General features: G+C 43.5%; 1 protein-coding gene and 1 long non-coding RNA gene across 3 annotated transcripts in view; one reads left to right on the top strand and one right to left on the bottom strand.

Annotated features, from left to right (window-relative positions):
• Nucleotides 1–345: 345 nt before the first annotated feature.
• On the bottom strand, nt 346–7479 carry LOC115084103. Of its 2 annotated transcripts, none has more exons than XR_003854469.1 (4): nt 7405–7479; nt 2660–2962; nt 2487–2568; nt 346–2226 (listed from the first exon to the last, which is right to left on the bottom strand). It is a non-coding gene; the product is annotated as an uncharacterized LOC115084103 (long non-coding RNA). The 2 variants fall into 2 exon arrangements; XR_003854468.1 differs by lacking the exon at nt 7405–7479 and adding an exon at nt 5634–6810.
• The window catches only part of SHH (sonic hedgehog signaling molecule), a 31276-nt gene continuing 15680 nt past the window's right edge, over nt 4950–20545 (top strand). Inside the window, exon 1 of the mRNA XM_029588482.1 lies at nt 4950–5447. Within this exon, the coding sequence (XP_029444342.1) occupies nt 5148–5447 (300 nt within the window). The 5' untranslated portion in view covers nt 4950–5147. The remainder of the gene's footprint in view (nt 5448–20545) is intronic.

Below are 20545 nucleotides of genomic sequence, written 5' to 3'. Positions count from 1 at the left end.
GAGAGGAAACTCACTCCAAGATGAAATTTGTGCAATGTTCTCTCCACCTAGCTTGATGGACACTCTACCTGGGTAACATCAAGCTAGGTGGAGAGAACATTGCACAAATCTCTTCTTGGAGTGAGTTTCCTCTCTCCGTAGGTCATCAAATCTTCACAAGAGACCACTGTTCTGTTCGTACATCTCATGTTGAATGTCAGTGGCCCCTAACCCCCTACACTAATACCTAAACCTCACCTCGAGTTACTAGGTGGGCCTCCCATAGGGATACAAATACCTATCTAGGGAGCAGGTATTATAGCTAGGTCTCTCTCTCTCTCTCCCTCCCTCCCTCCCTCCCTCCCTCTCCCTAGAAGTGTCCTCACATCTGGCCTATGGGGTTCATTCTTCCAACCTGTGACTGGATTTCTCTCTCTCTTTTTTTTTTTTCATTTTAAAAATTAAAAAAGCAGCAGCATGGTGCCGAGTCCCTCCTCTCACCTCTGACTCTTGCATGCAGTCAGAGAAATAGGGTGGGAAGGAGAAAGGGATGCAGCAGGGGAAGCAGGCCACCAGAGATGAGCGCCACCGTCATCACCAAAGAGAAGTGGCAGTAAGGAGACCTAGGCCAGAAAGAGGCCGCATTGCCTTCCTCTTCTCATTGCTGCTCACACCCCCATACCAGTGCCGCAGAGGCCAATGAGGCGGGAGCAAGAGGGACTGGGGTAAGGAACAGAAAAAAGACAGCCATGTGGTCACCTTCCCACCACTGCTCACCCCAGTGTGAAACCGAGACCAGGCCATGAAACAAAAAAATATCAGCGCAATCTGGTGCGTTGGTGGGGGAAGTGGAAGGCATAGGGGAACGGAGGGGGGGGCCAGGTGTGCCGACTGGGGAAGAGGGAGGTGGGGTATGCTGGGAGGGGGAGGCAAAAGGGTACACGAGGCAGGGGTATACTTGTGAAGGGAGGGGAGCACGGGGTTGAGGGGTATGCTGGTGGGGGGGGGGGAGGTTGGCTGTTATGGAGCAGCTGGGTGGAGGGTGGCGAAAATGGAGAAAATGCTCGGTGCTGAGTGGGAGCGAAGGGGTATACCTACTGCTGCTGCTGCTGGGCATGGCTGGTGGGAATGAGAGGGCCGGGGAGGGGGGGGGGGGTTTGAATGCCAACTGTAAAAATGAAAACCTTTGTAGTATTTGAAGATTGTCTTTCTTCTGTTGGCAGTCACCCCTGCCCAAGATCTCCCTCTCTCTACCCTCCCACTCATGCCCGGCAACAGTAGCAGTACTGTTACATCTTGTATATGTGACGTGTAAATGCACATCATTCTAATGCTTTTCTGTTGCACAAGCGTTAAGTTGAAATAAAATAGTAAATTTATGCAATAGCAAGATTTGTTTGTTATCCCTTACTCTGCACCCCACTCATTCAACTCCAAGGGGAACCCCTCCACACTCAAAAACTCCTTGGCCCTCTGAATAATGTCAAAGGTCCAATGTGGTCCTCATTCCAAAATGTTTGGGGACCCCTGCCTTACAGTGTGGTAATCATCTCTGTGCAGAATTGTGGTCCAATGGGGTGGGCAGTTCTTCAGACTCCCTCAGTACTGTCAAGAATATCTTGAGATAAAGTGAGGCGTTTTCCCAGCTTTAAGATGTGGTGCAGTGAAGTGAGAAGCCCCAGAGATATCCAGTGGTGCAGTGAAGTGAGAAGCCCCAGAGATATCCAGTGGTGCAGTGAAGTGCTGTTCAGGGAGGGCTTCTGGGATTTGCTCGGAGGTGGCTGATCCAGAGCAGCACAGTCACTGGCACAGACTGACCATGGGAGCGCAGCTTCCTACGGAGACGTTTTCAATGATCGAAGCAGCTCCTGGAGTGCTGAGTGAATTGGTGGGGAAATTTCTGACATGGGGGCATCTACCTCTAGAACAGGGTCATGCCTCAGGGTAGACCATGAGTCTGTCCATCTGCAGGACCAGACATGAACTTTCCTTCTCCCAGTCTCCGCCTCAGAACTCAACTATCATACTCCTACTTTAAAGGCAGGCAAGGAAGGCTAGAGCTGCGATTGAGAACAAAAGGGGGAAGGAATGGCACTGGAGATACCACCAAGTACAACCGAGGGAGAGCATGTCAAGTTCTGGGACAATATTTGCAAAGATGCAGCCAGTTTCTCTCCCTGCCCTGGAAATTCGGAGCTGTAGCTGAGAAGCTGAGAAGCTGAGGGACCACAATTCCCTGGAAGAAGCCTGGGGGGAGAGGGGGAAGAAAAAAAAGTAAGGAGATTTCCATTGAAGGTCAAAAGACCAGGAAAGCTTCAGTTATCAGAAGGCTACAGAACTAACTCAAAAGACCAAGGCTAGGATCAGTAACCCTGCTCAGGAGATAGACTCACTGGCAGTGGTTTAAAATTATGATTACTTTAAAACGATTGCTAGCTTTGCAATGAAATAGATTAGATAGAAAAACATTGTGCCTGGCCAGAAAGGCATTTAACTTTACACCTTACCTTACTATACCTTCTCATCCAGGCACCACATCAGCCAAGAAGAGTTGATCAAGCCCGCCTATCACCTTCCTTCTCATGGTTCCTAGGGGGGAAAAAAAGCATATATATGTCCACAGTCCTTGTAAAACTGATAGCCCATGTCCACCCAGAGAAGGGACAAGATGACGATTTACCTGCTTGACGGTCTAATACCAAAAAGCAAGTCTTCTTGTCTGACTAATCTGTAGCATCCTGATTTAACTTCCCTCAACTGTGAATCGTTGCTCGGTGTGTTTATTGCGCTTCTCGGATCAATTCCTTTTATGTCCTTTCTCCAGCTAATCTTTGGCAAACTGACTGCTCGGGGTGTGTATACCAAGCTGGTCCCTCTGCTGCTAACAGTCTGTCCTCGTTTCTCTCGTTGACTTCTCCACGGAAGGCTCCATGGATTTTACTGACTGCTCTATCGATCATCTTTCAAGGGTAGGTGGGGGCCGCTGAGGAAAAAAAACAACAAAAAACAGAAACCAATCCGCATTATCCCACAACATTAGGAGGCGTTTTTATACCCTGGCATTATTTAATCATCTGTTACACCAACACGTGCTGTTTAAGGCAACCACATCAAACGATCAGAAACTCCTTTGCTGTAGTTATAAGTTTCTTTTATCTGTTTTCACAGGATGAAAAAAAAAAATGCTGAAAGAAACAATGCCAGCCTGGTATTTAGCAGTTGAATAACTTTACATTTGAAAACATGTTTCCTGTATTAAAAAAAAAAAAAGAAAGAAAGAAAAGAGCGAAGCTTAAACTTACAGTAGGTAAACAGTAAGAAACTGGAAGGATTAAGATCTGCAAAGGTAAAACTGAGACACAAAGTGAAAGAAATAAAATGTTGGAAGTCACCATCCTCGCTCTGCAAAACTCGATGGGTAGCAGTAATGCTGCAAAGCTTTATTTGTCGAACTCTGCGGAGACGTCGGAATAGGGAAATGGGAACTGAATGCTGTTCAGCCTGTAAGCCTGTAGAGGTCCGCTATTTTACATTAGATAGGTACTGGCTTGGGCGGATCTAAATAATCTGCCCCCCTCCCAGCTTTTAGCTGTACCACAGTTGCACTGAACTCAGAGCCAGCAATATCAGTGGCCAGAGTCCTCTCCGTTAAATAATTTCCCCCAAATTACTTTTCTATCCTGAAAAGGTAGCCAGTTAAAGGACCAAACCTTCCCACCAATGTATTGAACTCAGGAGTCCAGCAGTATCCCCTCTGCAAATGCATTATTTTTTAGAATCTGATTACGACTTTTTGTTGTTGTTGTTGTTTTGTTTTTAGCACGGTCTTTTTTTTTTTTGTTGTTGTTGCTGCAGCAAGCTCTTTATTTAAGGAAAGGAAGTATTTGTTAACCCCAGTTAATGCTAGAGTGGGACAATCTAACCTGCCCTATCTGCCCAATCTCTCTGAAATGCTCCTGTCCATCAACACCTTTGTCTGCTTAGTAGCTTTTAGAGACCAGGATAAAGACACTATTTGCCACGCTGCACGAGATAACCATTAATTTAACATTAAAGTTACCACTTGGCCTGGCTCGATTTCTGGTAATTGTGCTTGTGGGTGCATTTTAAGTTTATGTAGCTTTCCTTAGAAACTTGCTAGCTCTATAGGCTAGAAAAGCAGAGGCAGCTCCTGTTTCCTCACCAGGCTGCCCTTCCTCTTATACGTCTGCTTCGTTTCGATAGAATGTCTTTTTTTTTTTTCATTAGGTTTTCATTTCTCAGTAACTTTAACATTTTAATCAATGGGAACAGTTCCAGTTATTACAGTTTTACCTCCCATAATGACTAAACATTTAGAGCAGCAAACCGCCTAACAGAGCACATTCAAAATATGTACAAGTCTTTGCTTAACAAAAAGAAGTGTTATTATTTTTTCGGATAACTTGTCTTATTTTTAATAGAAGAAAGTATGCGATGACTAAAAAATAAAGCTTCTTAAATGGATTTATTTTCAATTGACAGCTCTGTTTGCGGCTGAAAGATTCAGTTGCAAATGTGTTTGATGTTTAAGGTCTGGTGTAAAACTGTCCTTAAATCGAGATCTGCAATCAGGCAGCGCGGGATATTATTTTACAGAAGGATCTATTACTCTTGCTGACAAATTTACTATTCTGCCAAGAAAGTTTTAACAACAGCATGTAATTGATGTTATCCCAAGAAAGCGTAGCCCCACCCCTTCCAGCTCCGAGCCTTCAGGTAAAAGAAAAAAAAAATCTTTTAAGATTCTGTTGCCTTTTCGAGGGTTAAAAACATCAGAAGACAAGCTTGTCTCGCCTTGGCCAATCAGATCTCGGCCCTGCCAGCTATAATATAGCAGTAAAGGCAGACTCCTCTCACAAGCTTCTCAAGCCTTTCTACCATTTAAATCAGATCCTTTTTTTTTTCTTTTTTTTTTTCTTTTTTTTTTTTTTTTTTTTTGGTGTCTCTTGATTGCTGTCTCACCACCAAACTCCGATGTGTTCCGTTATCAACGACCAAAAGCCTGTCATTTCAGCACCTGTCTTGCTAGGGATCGGTGGATAGTAAACGAAGCAGAAACCAGACAAGGGCATAGGAAAGAGAGAGAGATTCTGAGAGGCAAGCTAGAGATAGAGAGAGCTTTGAAGTAATTGGATTCAATTCACGAAATGCTGCTGTTGACCAGAATTCTGTTGGTGGGCTCCGTCTGCGCTCTCTTGGTCCCCTCTGGGCTGACTTGTGGACCGGGTAGGGGTATTGGAAAAAGAAGACACCCCAAAAAATTGACCCCTTTAGCCTATAAGCAATTTATTCCCAATGTGGCAGAGAAGACCCTAGGGGCCAGTGGAAGATACGAAGGGAAGATCACAAGAAACTCCGAGAGATTTAAAGAACTAACCCCAAATTACAACCCTGACATTATTTTTAAGGATGAAGAGAACACAGGAGCTGACAGACTGATGACACAGGTAGAGCCAAAACAAATACCTTTTTCTGTATTTTTTAATCTGTGTAAGTGACCATAAATTAAGCATCTTTGCTAGCATCCGTGAAAGACCCAAACTAATCGATGCGATGATTTGTCAATTTGAAATGTTTAGAACCAAGAAGTTTGCAGGGGGCTTTGCTGCTTTTTTTGTGTGTATGATACTTACAATTCTCACTGTGGCATGGGCATTCCGTGTAACTTGCTCCGGGATTTCTGTTTGCATTTATCCCCAAGATTGAACTTTGATCAGACGAGTTGTATGTATCTTGCTGAAGAGACCCCGAAGTACCTAGCGCCCACCAGGCCATTCATTCATTAGTACAAATGTAGCCCCTGGATGGTACAGCCTCTGACTTTTCCCTTCGTTATCTTCCTTGCAAACGAATTCTAAATTCAGCCGACAGAGAAGCTACGCCCACCACAGGCAGCTAAATCCGAATCGACCATTCCTCTTCTGTATCTATATTATACCGCTTGTACTGCAAATACCATTATTTGCAATCGTGCCCGTCGGAGCGTGAATATATTGATATTTCTTTAAGGATGCTCAGTACCAGAGCTCTGGTACCTCCATCTGGGAGGGACATGCAACTTCTCGGCATTGCATCACCACTGCTTAAATCTGATTGCCGAAGGTTTACAACTGGTTACATATCTAATACACGCAGGAAAGGAACGCGGAACCATTTTATGGCAAAACAAAAAAACCATATTATCACCTTGAAAATCTGTCAATTGAGACTTACAGTTTAAACATTTGTGCAACTGCACGATATGTAGGTGGCATTTAATCCTTGAAATGGGATCCCAACTCAAATATAGGTCAGTGGCATTTTTGACTGAAATCAAGTAATTAAATGTTGCCTTGATGCGGCCAGATAGCAAAAATGTGGACAGTCTCGATGGGTTCTTGCTCTGAATCTAGGAACTTATTTCATTTTGGGCCTATTCACCGCCCCCCCTCCCCCTGGTTTTCTTTAGATCCATGACAGGTTGCATGTGGGATCTGAGAGCGGCCACCTTAAATCTTGCTCTGCCGTGGAGCCGTGCGTTGACGCGCCAGCCTCTGCCAGAATGAAGCGCGAGCCTCAATTAAATATTCACAAGGCATAGAACGAGTGCCTATAGTTACTTCCCAAACCAATCCTGGAGCTTTAAGCTTCTCCCCTTATAATAAGAATCAAAGAATGGAAGGTGGCTGCTTCCTACGAGATCCAGCGGATGAGAGAGAGAGAGAGAGAAATAATGAGCTCCTCGGTCGTCGCTTCCGTGCAAGCTGCAAGACTGCGCGCTGCACCCAGACAGACACATAATAGCTCGCCTTTTCAGCTCCAATCACTCCTCTATAATCGATAGGGTTTCAGGCAGCACGTACCCCCCCCCCCCCTTTTTTAACATATGACAAATGGGCAATGCTAGGGCCCCCCCCCCCCCCCGGAAGAGAAGACGCGATCTTATCGCGCCAATGAGAGTGAGCGCCAAAAGCAAAACCTTTCGATTTGCAAGTCGTGCCTTGTGATGCGCCGTTTAAAAGAGGGCCGAGCGGGATGGAGGAGCGACTCTCGTTCCCCCTTTACGACACTGCCACTCGCCCGGTCTCCCAGAAAAGGACAATTGCGTACGAGACGGAGGAGGCGATGCCCTTCCCTGGGAACGCAGCCTCCCGCGCCGCGCGCTTGCCACTCTCGCCGCATTCGCTGGCAGCGTTTGAACTTCTGACCTTCTGTCAACTTCCCTCAGACGAACGAAACGAAAACAGATACTTTTTTTTCCCCCCTTCAGAATCTAGCGTCAATATTTTATTTTATTTTTCAATAAAGCAGAACATGGGTGAAAATCCTCTAAATTAAAGCGAGGAAGACCTTTAAAAAAAAAAAAAAAAAAGGGGGGGGGGGTGGGGAGAGCTCTAGAGGGGGGGGGGTGTGTGATATTTTTACCTTTATAAAGGTGCCACAGTATATCCGTGATCTGTTTTGCAGTTCTTGAGAGGGGCGAGGTAGCGTTGCCCGATGCTAAAAAAAAAAAAAGCCAGGCAAAATGGTCACGGGAGGTTTTAAAACTCGTGTTATTTATTTATTCATTCACTTATGGTTCGATTTTGCAATCTCTCGCTCTGCTAAATTCTTGGCAAGTGCCGGGACCCGCCTCACAGGTCTATCAACAACGTAAAGATCTTCAATGAATTGAACTGTTAAACTTTCAAAATATTTGTTGAATGCGTTAGCTGCTGGTTAATATTAACTTAAGCAGGGAAAACAAAGAGGACTCGGCGGCGGCGGCCAGGTCCTGACTTTGCGAGCTGAGATCGGCGGGTTCCTGAGCGCCGCCGCCGCCGCTGCTGCTGTGGGGATGAGCAATTAGCAGGGCCAGGAGCAGAGTGAAATTGCATTTTCCCTGCAAGCACACGGCAATAATCTTGCGCTTCATACACATAACTGATCCCTGATGTGAGGAATTTAGAGATCAGTTTGGCATTTAAGAAAACCCACCAGGCTGTTTACACTGACAGGTACCTGTTAAGTGTTTCCTTCAAGCAGTTCATTTATGAGGAGATTAGGGGGCTGGCAGCGAGGGCTTGTTGAACAACTTTTGCCTCCACACACAAAGCGACAGCCCAGGCAGCCCTGCTGGGCTTTCACGGTGGCTGAACAGAATTGGGCTTGATTTGTGGCACACGACCCAATGAATTAATAAATAGTGCAGGCTTCACGGCTTTTGACTCTGACAATCCATCTGAAGCCTGTAAGAAAGGGAAAGCCTGTCTCTCTCTCTCTCTCTCTTTCACACACATACACATTCACACATACACCAAGAATCACTTTAACTAATATTTCAGAGAAGAAAATGAAAGGAGCAAAAGAAATTAATATCTGCTTCTTTGACAGGAGGAGATTACTCCAGCCTTATGTCTCTATTCTATTATACTTTTCCTAATATTGAAGCACTCTGAGTACCTTTTCCTCTGGAAGTTGGTATCTCTTATCCATGGAAAACGCTCTTTTTTCCAGCCTCCCTGCCTTCCTCCCATAACAATCTGCACACACACACACTCACATCTAAAGCAATGGGAAACTATACTTTCCAATAGAAATGAGGAAAAATGTAAGACAGAGTGGTATAGTTGTGGGGGGGGGGGGGGGGGGTTTGACAGCGCTGAGCGATTATGTCAAGTAGGCCATAGAAGTGATAAGTAGGAGTAGGAGTAGTTTTGTGAACGCAGAGATAAGGTAGATCCATCTTCATTAGCAAACAGCTTTTCCCTAAAACTTCTACATGGTTAGACATTTTCACCTAAATATATTCTTTAATAGTAATGACTAGAACTCTCGGCTGATTTCATAACACAATTGTTCTCCCAGGAAATGGTTCTAAGCTAAGAAGATAGTCCTTGGAGTTGTATCTATAACCGCAGCCAATGTATTTCTCCTCCTGCAGCTGTGCAACACATAGTTAAACTTTCCTGTTAAGCAATCCAATCATGACTCCAAAAGTAACACAGTACTTCCCACCTGCAATATGTGAAAATATGGTAATATGTTAGCAAGAGGTGCCCTATGCATCCCAACTGAAGAATTATTGAATTTCTCTTTTATACCCTATTTTTTGTTACTTGGTCTTCCGATTGCCACAGAAAAAGGTACATTACACTAGTAAAATATGTCAATATTTTCCTAATTGTGCATGTATGGGTCCAAACCCACTGCATAGAAATGGCAATATCTAAAATTTGATTAAAATAAACTATACAGCATTCCATCGTGTGAATGTTATCTGTTATTGTCTAAAACTTATCAAATAACTCTGGTGCAATCACTAAACAACTTCTAAAATCCACATTTTCATTCTAAGCAGAATGCAGAAATGATTTTTAATGACAAACTCCAAGCTATTGTAATGCTGAATTACCTAGATTACAGTGACTGTGACACTGAAACTTTATTTGTGGAATATGCTAGTAAGTTTCACCACCTTCTTGATTTTCTGTTTGGGTCTTTTTCAGACGTAGGCTTACTGTACTAAGCATGAAACGTTTGTTCTTCAAATTTTACTGTATATGTTAATTTCCCTTTCCCCCTTAGATTTTTGTATATAACTTTTGTCTAAAATATGAATTTTAAAGAAATAAAAGCAGGCCAAGGAGACAACAAGCACAGAAAATAGACTCAATTGTGCTGCGGAAAACACAAGTCTAACAGTAAAGAGTTAAAGATTGTGGCAGTTAAGATGCAGAATATTTGCACTAGTTAAAATTGTAAGGGGCCTGGAAAAACATTGTCATCCAATGGGTCTCTCCCCTTTTCCATTTGTAAATGTTCCCTGGAAGAAGCATAAGATGCAGTAATATTGTATTTCCTAGCTCTTCAAAGAATGTGTAAAATATTTTGAAATTGGGTGAGTGGGCCTTGAGGTGCTCACTGCAAATACCTGCTATTCTAAGAGCTCTAGTGAGTGATTGGCCAAGCAAAAAGCTTCTTGCAGTAGATAAAGGCAGTTCAGATGTATTGAGAACCTTTTCAACACAGAATTAATGTGAAAAGACCCGGAGACATTCCGGTGTAAATCTTCGTCTCAGATTTAGAGACTCTGACAGTGTGTTTGTCTTTCAGAAACTTTATTCCGCTCAGAAGTACTCAGTGCACCCCCCCACAATGAGCCTTTAAAGAATCCTTGCACCCCCACCGCTTTAACCGACCTCTAGCCTTGAAAACAATTTTGCCTCTTTGGATTTCTGCAGGGGCTCAGACAGGTTGCCAGTCAGTGGCATGAAAGGTAAAAAGCTACAGATGCAAACCAGGGAGTGGTCAGAGTAGGAGAAATGTACTTGTTTCAAGACTTTGTTTTTCCAGAGTTTGTCCGTAGACACTGAACTGGAGAAAGCCTTTGGAAAACGGGACCCGCCTGAGTATTTAAATAGGGATTCTGTTCCTTCCAAAAGATAAATCCTTGATGCACAAATGTTGTAGTCAAAAGATATGGTAGACTTAGAACATTTCAGGGAATTTGGAAATCTGGGGATCGTTGGGTATCCAAGTTGCTGAAATGGCAACCTTTTTCGTTGCATTGTTCAAAAACAGCAGCAGTGTCCTCCCGAAGGAGTTCGTGTTATACTCACTGAATGGAAACGGTATATGAAACAATTCTTGTGAATTCAATAAAAATGTATGAACGTAAGAAAAGAATGGGATTGTGAACACAAAGAACTTGTCAAATATGTAAAGCAAAAGACTTGTTTTCCAAAAACTGTCTCCCACTTACAGCATTTGGATCCACAGGCAGGCCTAAACCTTCAGGTGGTCAAGATTCAAGATGAAACTCATGAAGTCGTAAAGAGCGCTGCCTGGCCCCCTATTTGTGGAGCAGGTTTTCCCTTTCATTCTTACTTCTATTCATTTCTTGATGAGTGCTCAAATTGGGCGCCTGTCCTGAAGGAAGTACAGGGAATCCCATAGATTTCTGCCTACTTTCCGGACCATGTGCCTTTTCGTCGGTGATCCCTACTTTCTTTATGTTGCCGATGGACAGTCATCCTTCTCCATTTGGGTAAACTCATCCTCAGATGGAAGAATTGATTCTCTACATTATTTAAGCTGACTTTCCATGCCTAATGGGCAATAAGGTGAGAGTGAGAAGGAATCGGATTCAATGCATGCTCTTTGTTGTATTTTCTAACAAGTTCTGGGTGAAATCCTCGACTGCAGCATCTCCCTCTACTACTATACAAATCCATGGAAAGAAACAAGCCTATAGAAGTACAAAAGTTCTTTTGTTGCTTTCTTCTGACTTTTTTGCTATGAAGTGACCTGCACGACAGCTGTAGTAGCTGCCATATTGGACATAAATCAAAAATCTTTTGCAGTAATCCTTTGTCTACCCTGAGCTCCTTCTGTCACCCCCATTTCACAATGCAAATATGTCTACAGACTGCAGCAGCTTGAAGGTGTATTTCATAGCCTGATCTGGAAGTTGAAAAAAGTGAGAAGTCTAATGAATTGTTGTGTAATATAAAGTGAAAATATGGATGTTTTGTGCTCAGACACGCTTTTTTTTTTTATACACTTTTGATACTCTCTACATTTTATTGTATGCAAGAGTGGGGTAACATATTCCTCTCCTAGAACTTCAGTCCTAGTAAATGTTGCCAGAAGTCAGTCTGTTTAAACTAAAGGACAGTGTATCCCCCTACAGAGCACCGGTTTCTAAAGACCCGTGTGTTCCCTTCTTAGGCAGTCATTGCTCAAGTCTCTAACATTTATAGCTAGCTTCTATTTTCAATAGAGCATAAAGGTGAAACATAAGGGAGAAGTGACCCTGGTAAAAAATAGACCCACCTCTTAGGTAAACAGCTTTCCACTTTATTTACATACATGCTGACCATTAATCAACTTTCTTTGGAAACTGAGGGTGGTGCACCGCTGAGGCAGAGTTAGTAGGTGGATAAGAAACAAGACCCAGCTTTTCCAACATGTCAGTGCACAAAATATTTTAATGTAGAGATACTATCAATAATTCTCAAGAGGTACTATCAAAATGTTTAAATGTAGAGATATACTGTCAAGGAATGGACACATTTCTTGCCTCTGTTTCTGATTTGGGCCTCATTCTTAATTTTATTTTCTTATTCTTCTACTATAGTCTATTCCTATTGCAACCTATACCCTTTGTAATAAAAGGTTATCACCTTTTTTTTTTTTTATTATGGCTGTGTCCCCTGGTTTTCAAAACCTGTTTACTTGAGTCTCCTTTTCCTTAATTTATTCTGTTTTATTGGGGGGGGGGGGGGGTTATGTAGTAATGTGATAACAACATGGAGGCCACATAAGTCATAAGTCAAAGAAAGAACTAGGGACTGATTTACAAAGTGTTAGTGCTGGAACTATGAGGGTAGCCCTAGCACTGACACTGAGACCATATTTTCAAAACAGGGCTCTAGCCTTAAGCACTGAAACTAGTGCTGTATTTCTAAATCAAGACCGATACTGTTGCTTTATTGCTTGAATCCTATGCAACTTCATTTTATGTGAAAATTCAAAATGCATAAAATTCAAATGAAACAGAGGAATATAGAAACGTGTTAGCAGAAAAAAAGACCATATGGCCTATCTAGTCTTCCCATCCACACCAACCACTGAGCTCTGGGGGCCCCCATCACTCCCTCAGAGATCCTCTGTGTTTAATCTATGCTTTCTTTAATTCAGATACATTCCTTGTCTCCACCACTTCCACTGGGAGGCTGTTCCATGCATCCACCATCCTCTCTGTGAAGAGATATTTCCTTAGATTACTTTTGAGTCTATTCCCTTTTACCTTAATCCCTTGACCCTTTGTTCTGGAGCTTCCTATCTGTTAAAATAGGCCCTCCTCCTGTGCATGGAAACTTCTGAGGTGTTTAAATGTCTCTATCATACCTTCTTCCCTGTCCTGCCTTTCCTGTAGGGAAATGATATGAAGGGAGAGCAAAGAATTCATTGAGATTTGCAAAAGAAAAAAAAATATATATATATATGAATGAAAATAAAGGCCCCATGGTGGCTCCTTTGCACTTCAAATTTACTGTTATTGAAAAGCAAGGGCAAATTTAGTTGCATTTTCAAAACTCTCACCTCGGAAAAAAATCTTTTAGATTTTGAGAGTGTTATGTCTATTCTGTGGCTAAGTCATGCACATGTATTTTTCAGAACTGTCATATTAAACTGTCCTCAATGGGACAGCTTTTTAGAGGGCCTAGAAATTGATGGGAATATTTATTTGCACTCTAACCTGCAGAGCTGAAGTTGATGTCAGTTCTATTTACAGCAGGGGCATCAGACTAAGTACTTTTTAAATGGCAGAAAAATTACACTACCTCTAATTAATGTGCGCCTGCCTTGTAACTACAGGGCATGCTGAAGTATGCATCTGGCTATTTTTTATTTATTTTTATTTAACCACTGCTCTATAAATCATAGCAGTTTATAAATATGCCATACATAATAAAAATATACTTGTGCATGTACAAAATAAATACAGAGAATAGCAAAACATGGTAAACATATAGTATCATCTGCTGGAGGATTACTCTTTTGCCATTCTTCATTGAAGAGCTGCACTGTCTACTGTGTGTATAACCAGGAATAGTGGTTTTACATAACAGCGTTGTTCTGCACCCAACACTAATAGCATCAGAGTTTGTAAATTAGTGCAACTGATTTCGAATGCTGGGAATAGCTAAGTAGAAGGGTCTACCAAAGACTTTAAGCAGTAGCTTAAATCATTTCAGGAATGGAAGAACCACGATGCTGTTCATCTACCAACTGGATTACCCTTGCTGCTAGTGTCAGATGTTTATATTTCTGATTTATGAATTTGTCTGTGTGTGGTTGAAATTTTCATGAATTTTCACAAAGTAAAAAATTAAAGATTTGGAGAATCTTAAAAAATCCCATGTTTGAGGTGTGGGTGTGACATTTGCACTTGCTATTTTGCAGAAATATAATTATAGCAAAGGGAAAAGTAATAATGCTGAAAAATCTTCTTCAAGATTAGGGTAGAAAATGGATCAATTAATGCCACCTGCAGGCTCACACTAGGTACCGTAGTAACTGGGCCTCAAACTATATCCAGAAGAAGATAAAGCAGAGCAAAAAAAAAAAAAAAAGCAAGATGTTCATTAAGGTCCCTTTTAAAATCTCAAGATTTAGGAAAGTCACATTTTGTCTAACTCCAGAACCCTCATCTAGGCTTACTTTGAAATAATACTTTGCTATCTATTTCTGTCCTAAAAATATTCTTCTTTTCATAAGCTTCTTCTTGCTTTCTGCTTTGAAATAGTGTTAAGCATGTCCATATTGCCATGATGCCATCTCCTAATTCAACAGAAAGCTAATTCTATTATTCCTATGGATTGCAAATATGCACCAGTGTTTCCCCCTGCTGAAAATAATGAGATGTCTACATTGATAAATCTGGGTCTAGTTTGCACCAGCTCAGATCTGTCACGACCCTTTAGTATATCAGCCCCAATATCCTTTAATACTAGCCCTGGATTTCACATTTGGCAAACAGTTTCAAAACATATTTTCTACTTTAAAACTTTCTTTGAGATCAATATACTTTCAAAACTGCTCATGTGCACCCATTTACACATGCGTATGGTGCATGCAAAGTTACTACTGTATTTTATAACCTGAGTGGATACTATATGCGCTAGAGATGTGATTCGGCCGAACCTTTTGGTTTGGCCTTCGTTATCGGCCCGCCGCAGGAAATTTCGTTTCCCGCGGTTCGGGCCAATTTTTTTTCAGCTGTCCCGAACCAAAAAAAAAAAACAAACCCACCCCAACCCTTCAGATTTAATTAATTACAATTCCACACCCTCCCGACCCCCCCAAAACTTGCCTAGTCCCTGGTGGTCCAGCGGGGGTCTCAGGCGCGATCTCCAGCTCTCGGGCCGTTGGCTGCCAGTAAACAAAATGGCGCCGGTGGCCCTTTGCCCTTACCATGTGACAGGAGCTATCGGTGCCATTGGCCGGTCTCTGTCACATGGTAGGAGCAATGGATGGCCCATGCCATTTTTTAAGATGGCGCCAGCCGTCCATTGCTCCTATCATGTGACAGGGGCCGGACAATGGCACCAATAGCTCCTGTCACATGGTAAGGGCAAAGGGTCATCTATATTTCCTATTTCGTCGCAAACGAATGCACATCCCTAATATGCGCAGGTTATAAAATATGAGTACATATGCATGCACAAATGATTGCGTATGTAAAAGCCACGAGCCACACAAGTTCAGACTTATCCAAAAAAAGTAGTGGCATTTATCTGGATAACTCTGAAAAGCACTACTTGTCCGTCTAAAAATCGCTTTTCTGACTTATGCATGTATGTAAGATAGCTGGATAAGTCTAAAAAAAAGCACTATCTGGATAAGTTCAAATTTCTCAGTCTATGTACTGGCAAAGGCACTACTTAGCTGAATAAGTCGGAATTTAGCTGGATAAATGTGCACAAGTGATATAACCAAGTATTTGTGCTTCATATTTAAAGGGATATGTGAGTAGTGGCTATTTAGGGAATAGCCATTGCTATTAATTGCATCAGTAGCATAGGATCTTCTTAGTGTTTGGGTAATTGCCAGGTTCTTGTGGCCTGGTTTGGCCTCTGTTAGAAACAGGATGCTGGGCTTGATGGACCCTTGGTCTGACCCAGCATGGCAATTTCTTATGTTCTTGTATTATTTAGATGCAATTACCCCATAAGTTGGCTTTTACATACATAAGTCAGAGGAATTTCTAACATGCATGCAGCAATGAATTAACCAGTTTTACCAATTAGTCTGCTAATTCATCCAGTCTCTTTAGCTGGAAATCTCCTCATTTCTCCCAGACCTCCCACTTGGTCATTTTTTCATTTTTAAGACATTTATGATCATTTATGCCAGATAATGATCAGGTGTAAATATACGCAAGTAAAATACTTACACTCATCACTTTGGCAGGTTATAAAATAGCAACTTAAATGCGTAAATGTTGGCCCCTCCCCAGAACACCCCTGGCCCACCCCTTTTTTTAACAATAAATGTACTGATGTGGACCCTTGGTCCGGAGGATACTCACCACGGAACAGTCCTGATGAACTCCTCTCTGGGAGGTGGAGTGAGCAAAGTCTAAGTGAGGGTGGACCTCGGCACTCAGACTCTCCGAAGCAGGCGGCTAGGTGTAATCCAAGTCCAGGCAACGGTCACGGCAGACGGCAAGCAATGCAAGTCGGAGTCCAGGCAGGGTCAAGGCAGGCAGCAGGCAAGCAAAGTCTCAGTCCAGGCAGGGTCAAAGCAAAACAGAGAGTACACAACCAGGCAACCACAACGAACCTTAATTACAAGGCATCTGTTGAATCCCAGGGAGAGGTTTAAATCTCCCTGGGTGCTGACATCAATTTCCGGGGCCGGCCTTTCATCTGACATCAATTTCCAGGCCGGGGCCAGCCTGGAAACTGATGTCAGCACCCAATGCCCCTTTAAGAGGCGGCAGGCCCCTTTAAGAGGAGGGGCCTGCCGCACTCTTACCGACGCTGCATGAGGGAACGCCGGGGGAATCGCACCATGGCCCGCGCGCCGTTTGCAGCATCGGGAGGGGGTCCCGCTCCGGTGCCTGGGTGAAGGTAGGGATCCTGGCTGGGGGCTGCCACGGCCAGGAATCGCAACAGTACCCCCCTTCTTACGCCCCCTTCTGGAAGGACCGGGTTTCCCAGGATGGGTTAGATGAAAGTCCTGGAGTAAAGCCTTATCCAAGATGTTCACTGATGGCTCCCATGAGTTCTCCTCCGGGCCAAAGCCTTCTCATGCAATCAGATATTCCCACCTCCTGTGGTTACGACAGACATCCAGGATCTCACGTACCTGATAAATTGGATCATCCTCAGATGCAACAGTCGGTGAGCGAGGTGGATCAGCATGGAACCGAGACAGAAGCACCGGTTTCAGCAATGAGACATGGAAGGAATTATGGATTCGAAGACTGGCTGGAAGCCACAGGCGATAGGTTACCGGTCCCAGGCGTTTACTAATGAAGAAAGGGCCAATATACTTGGAAGCAAGTCTCATGGATGGAACCCAGACGTATGTGGCGATGTGGCGTGTACTGAGCCAAACTCGGTCTCCCGTGTTAAACAGTGGAGAAGGTCGACAATGTTTGTCCGCCATCCGCTTAGTAGTCTCAGCCGCACGTAGAAGTTTGGCATTGGTGACCTCCCATAGTTCATGCAGCTGAGTGCAGAAAGATGAGCTGCCGGGGAGGCAACAGAGAGGGATAGAGGAAGAGGAGGTTGTGGCAGCTTGCCGTAGACAATTTGGAATGGGGAGTTCCCTGTAGCAGAGTGCTTGTGGAAATTATGCGAAAATTCGGCCCAGGGCAACAGTGTGGACCAATCATCTTGGCGGTCATTCACAAACAGGCGAAAAAACAACTTCAATTCTCTGTTGATCCTTCCGCCTGCCCATTCCCTTGAGGCTGAAAGGCTGTGGTAAAGTCCAACTGCACACCAGTATTTAGCGGTAAATTGTGGGCCTCTGTCCAAAGTTATGTGGCATGGGAGACCATGAAGGCGGAACACATGAAGAGAGAAGAGCCCAGCCAACTCAGGGGCGGATGGTAATTTGGGCAACAGCACGAAATGTGCCATTTTCGAAAATCGGTCTACCACGACCCATATTACCCAATTCCCGGAGGAAGGAGGGAGGTCCAATACAAAATCAGTGGAAACATGGGTCCAGGGTTCTTGAGGCGGTGGAAGGGGTTGGAGGAGGCCCCATGGCCGGCCAGGTAACAGTTTTTGTTGGGCACACTTCGGGCAAGAGTCAACATAGGCACGCACGTCCCGACACATCTGGGGCCACCAGTAGTAGTGAGATAATAGTTCCAATGTACATGTTCTTCCGGGATGACCAGCCATAAGGGAATCATGTGCCCAAGAGAGTACTTTAGTATGCAGATGAAGGGGGACTACCGTCATCCCTGGTGGCACCGTTTCCGTAGTGGCGAGTATCACTTTAGCTGGATCTATAATATAGTTAAGGGTTTCAGGTGTGTCCTTGGTTTCGTGTAGCCTGGAAAGGGCATCTGCACGGATGTTCTTGGTTGCCGGGTGGTATCTTAACACAAAATCAAAGCGGCTGAAGAATAGCGACCAATGGGCTTGGCGTGGGTTCAATCGCTGCGCCTTGCTAAGGTATTCCAAGTTTTTATGGTCTGTGTAGACCGTAATAGTATATTGTGCCCCCTCCAGCCATTGCCTCCATTCCTTGAACGCCATCTTTATAGCCAACAACTCCTTGTCTCCAATGCCATAATTCTTCTCAGCCTGAGAAAATTTATGGGAGAAATAGAAGCATGGGAGGACTGTACCTTGGTTGGAGTGTTGGCTAAATACCGCTCCTACAGCCACGTCCGAAGCATCTACCTCCACAATAAATGGCCGAGTGCATGCTATAAAATCGGGGTCAGCGCGTGCAAGGGGGTGCACAATTGTGCACCCTGTGCGCACCGACGCCCTCAGCCTTCACCCGTTCCCCCTACTCTATCCTTCCCACCCCCTAGCCCTATTCTAAACACTCCGCCCCCCACGACCTCTATTGTACCTTTTGAGCCTGCCTCCGGGCAGGTGCAATTTGTGCGCACCGGCAGCCTGCAGGCACATGATCCTCCAACACAGCGGCAAATTGCCGCTGTTCCAGAGGCCTCTGGCCCTGATCCACCCCACCCCTGACCTCCCGGCCCCTTTTTTGAAGCCCCCGAGACTCAGACGCGTCCCAGGGCTTTAAGCACTATGCCAGGCCTTTATAAAATAGGCCCAGCGCGTGTAGAGCTTTGAAGATCCGGCCCTAACAGTGTTTCTGACCTTTTGCAACCTTTGCCTCCTTTAATGGGTGTAACTATTTTACATCCTAATACTGATTTTCTTGATGGAAGTTCTTACTTATTTATTTATTTAAAAACTTTTCTATACCGTCGTTAAGTTAGACAACCGTCACAACGGTTTACAGCAAGGCACGATAATGAAAATGTGAGTGGTATAGATTACAAATTAATCATGTGCCAACATAGTGCGGTAACAATTCATTTCAATAAACTATGTGTGTAAATTAAGCTTGTATGTTGGGAACATAGGCAGATTGAATTTAACAGTAATGTGCATTCGTAGCTTACAAGTAACAACTTCTAGTTTTGGTGCGTCCTTATCAATCAACTGCTTTTTTCCTTCTCTTTATCTTTATAAAAAGCTTGTTTAAATAGCCAGGTTTTCAGATTGGTTTTGAATATTTTGAAATTTCTCTGCAGCCTTATTTCGAGTGGCATGGTGTTCCATAGCACGGGGCCAGCCAGTGACAGTGCTCTCTCCCTGACTTGCGTGAGATGTGCTGATTTGACAGAGGGAACAGTTAGTAGAGCCTTATTAGCAGATCTTAGGTTTCTTTGCGGGATATGTAAGCGCAGTGCAGTGTTAAGCCAGTCAGCTTTTTCATTGTGGATTAGTTTGTGTATTATGCATAATGCCTTATATTGAATTCTTTGTTCAATTGGGAACCAGTGTAAATCAGCGAGTGTTCCTGTAATGTGTTCATTCTTTTTTTTGCCAGTCAAAATTCTAGCAGCTGAGTTTTGTAATATTTGTAGTGGCCAAATTGTAGATTGTGGTAGTCCTAAAAGTAGTGAGTTACAGTAGTCCGTACTTGCGAATATCATTGCCTGCAGAACTGTGCGGAAATTGTTTAGCGTTAGTAGTAGAGGTTTTAGTCTTCTCAGGATCATTAGTTTCGCATATCCTTCTTTTATTTTCAGTGAGATGTGTTGTTTCATGTTTAGCTCGGGGTCAATTATTACTCCTAGATTTCGTACTTTTGTTGCTAGCTCAACGGTTTGGTTATTTTTAAGTGTGAGTGTTGGTTGAATGTGGTGTATGTTTTTACGTTCAAGGTGTAAGAATTCCGTTTTGTCAATGTTTATTACCAGTTCCATCTGATTTAAAAGCTGTTTAATTATCTCAAGATACATATTGGCAAGTTTCATTGTTTCTTCAATGGTGTAATGAATTTAGATCTGTATTTAGAAGCTTTCAGGGTCATTCTTTATTGTGTGATGTGCCGGTATCATGGCAGTATTATTCAAGTTAGGGGAAGGGGAGGAGTGTGGGCGGGGTTTGGGTGGAGTTATCTCCTGGCTGCACTGTGGGCAGTAATGCTTTTCAAATTATCGCTTGCAGCACCACGGAAATTAATTCCACCTTGTCCTGTGGCGCTATGGGGGCGATAGTGTATGGTGTGGCCACACCGCTGCGATGCGGCCGGCTGCCCACTATCATCCTCACCCCTTTCTTTTTTCGCGACACATCATTCTGCTATAAATGATTAATCTAGAGGTGAGATGTTGTACTTGCCATATTATTGTACATATTTTCGTATTTCTTTTGTTCTTGTTTTTTTGTCTATTATTGTTTGTGGGGTTTTTTCATGTAGATATTAGATTTGTTTTTCAACTTGAAGGACCATCTTTGGTTTATCCCAGTAATGTTGTGCTTGGAGGTGGACTCTTGTCCTGAAGCAGTGT

Source organism: Rhinatrema bivittatum, chromosome 2, assembly GCF_901001135.1.
Source record: "Rhinatrema bivittatum chromosome 2, aRhiBiv1.1, whole genome shotgun sequence".
NCBI classification, from domain to species: Eukaryota; Metazoa; Chordata; class Amphibia; order Gymnophiona; family Rhinatrematidae; genus Rhinatrema; species Rhinatrema bivittatum.
The sequence above is the reverse complement of the archived record's forward strand: the minus strand, read 5'-3'. Positions and strand labels throughout refer to the sequence as shown.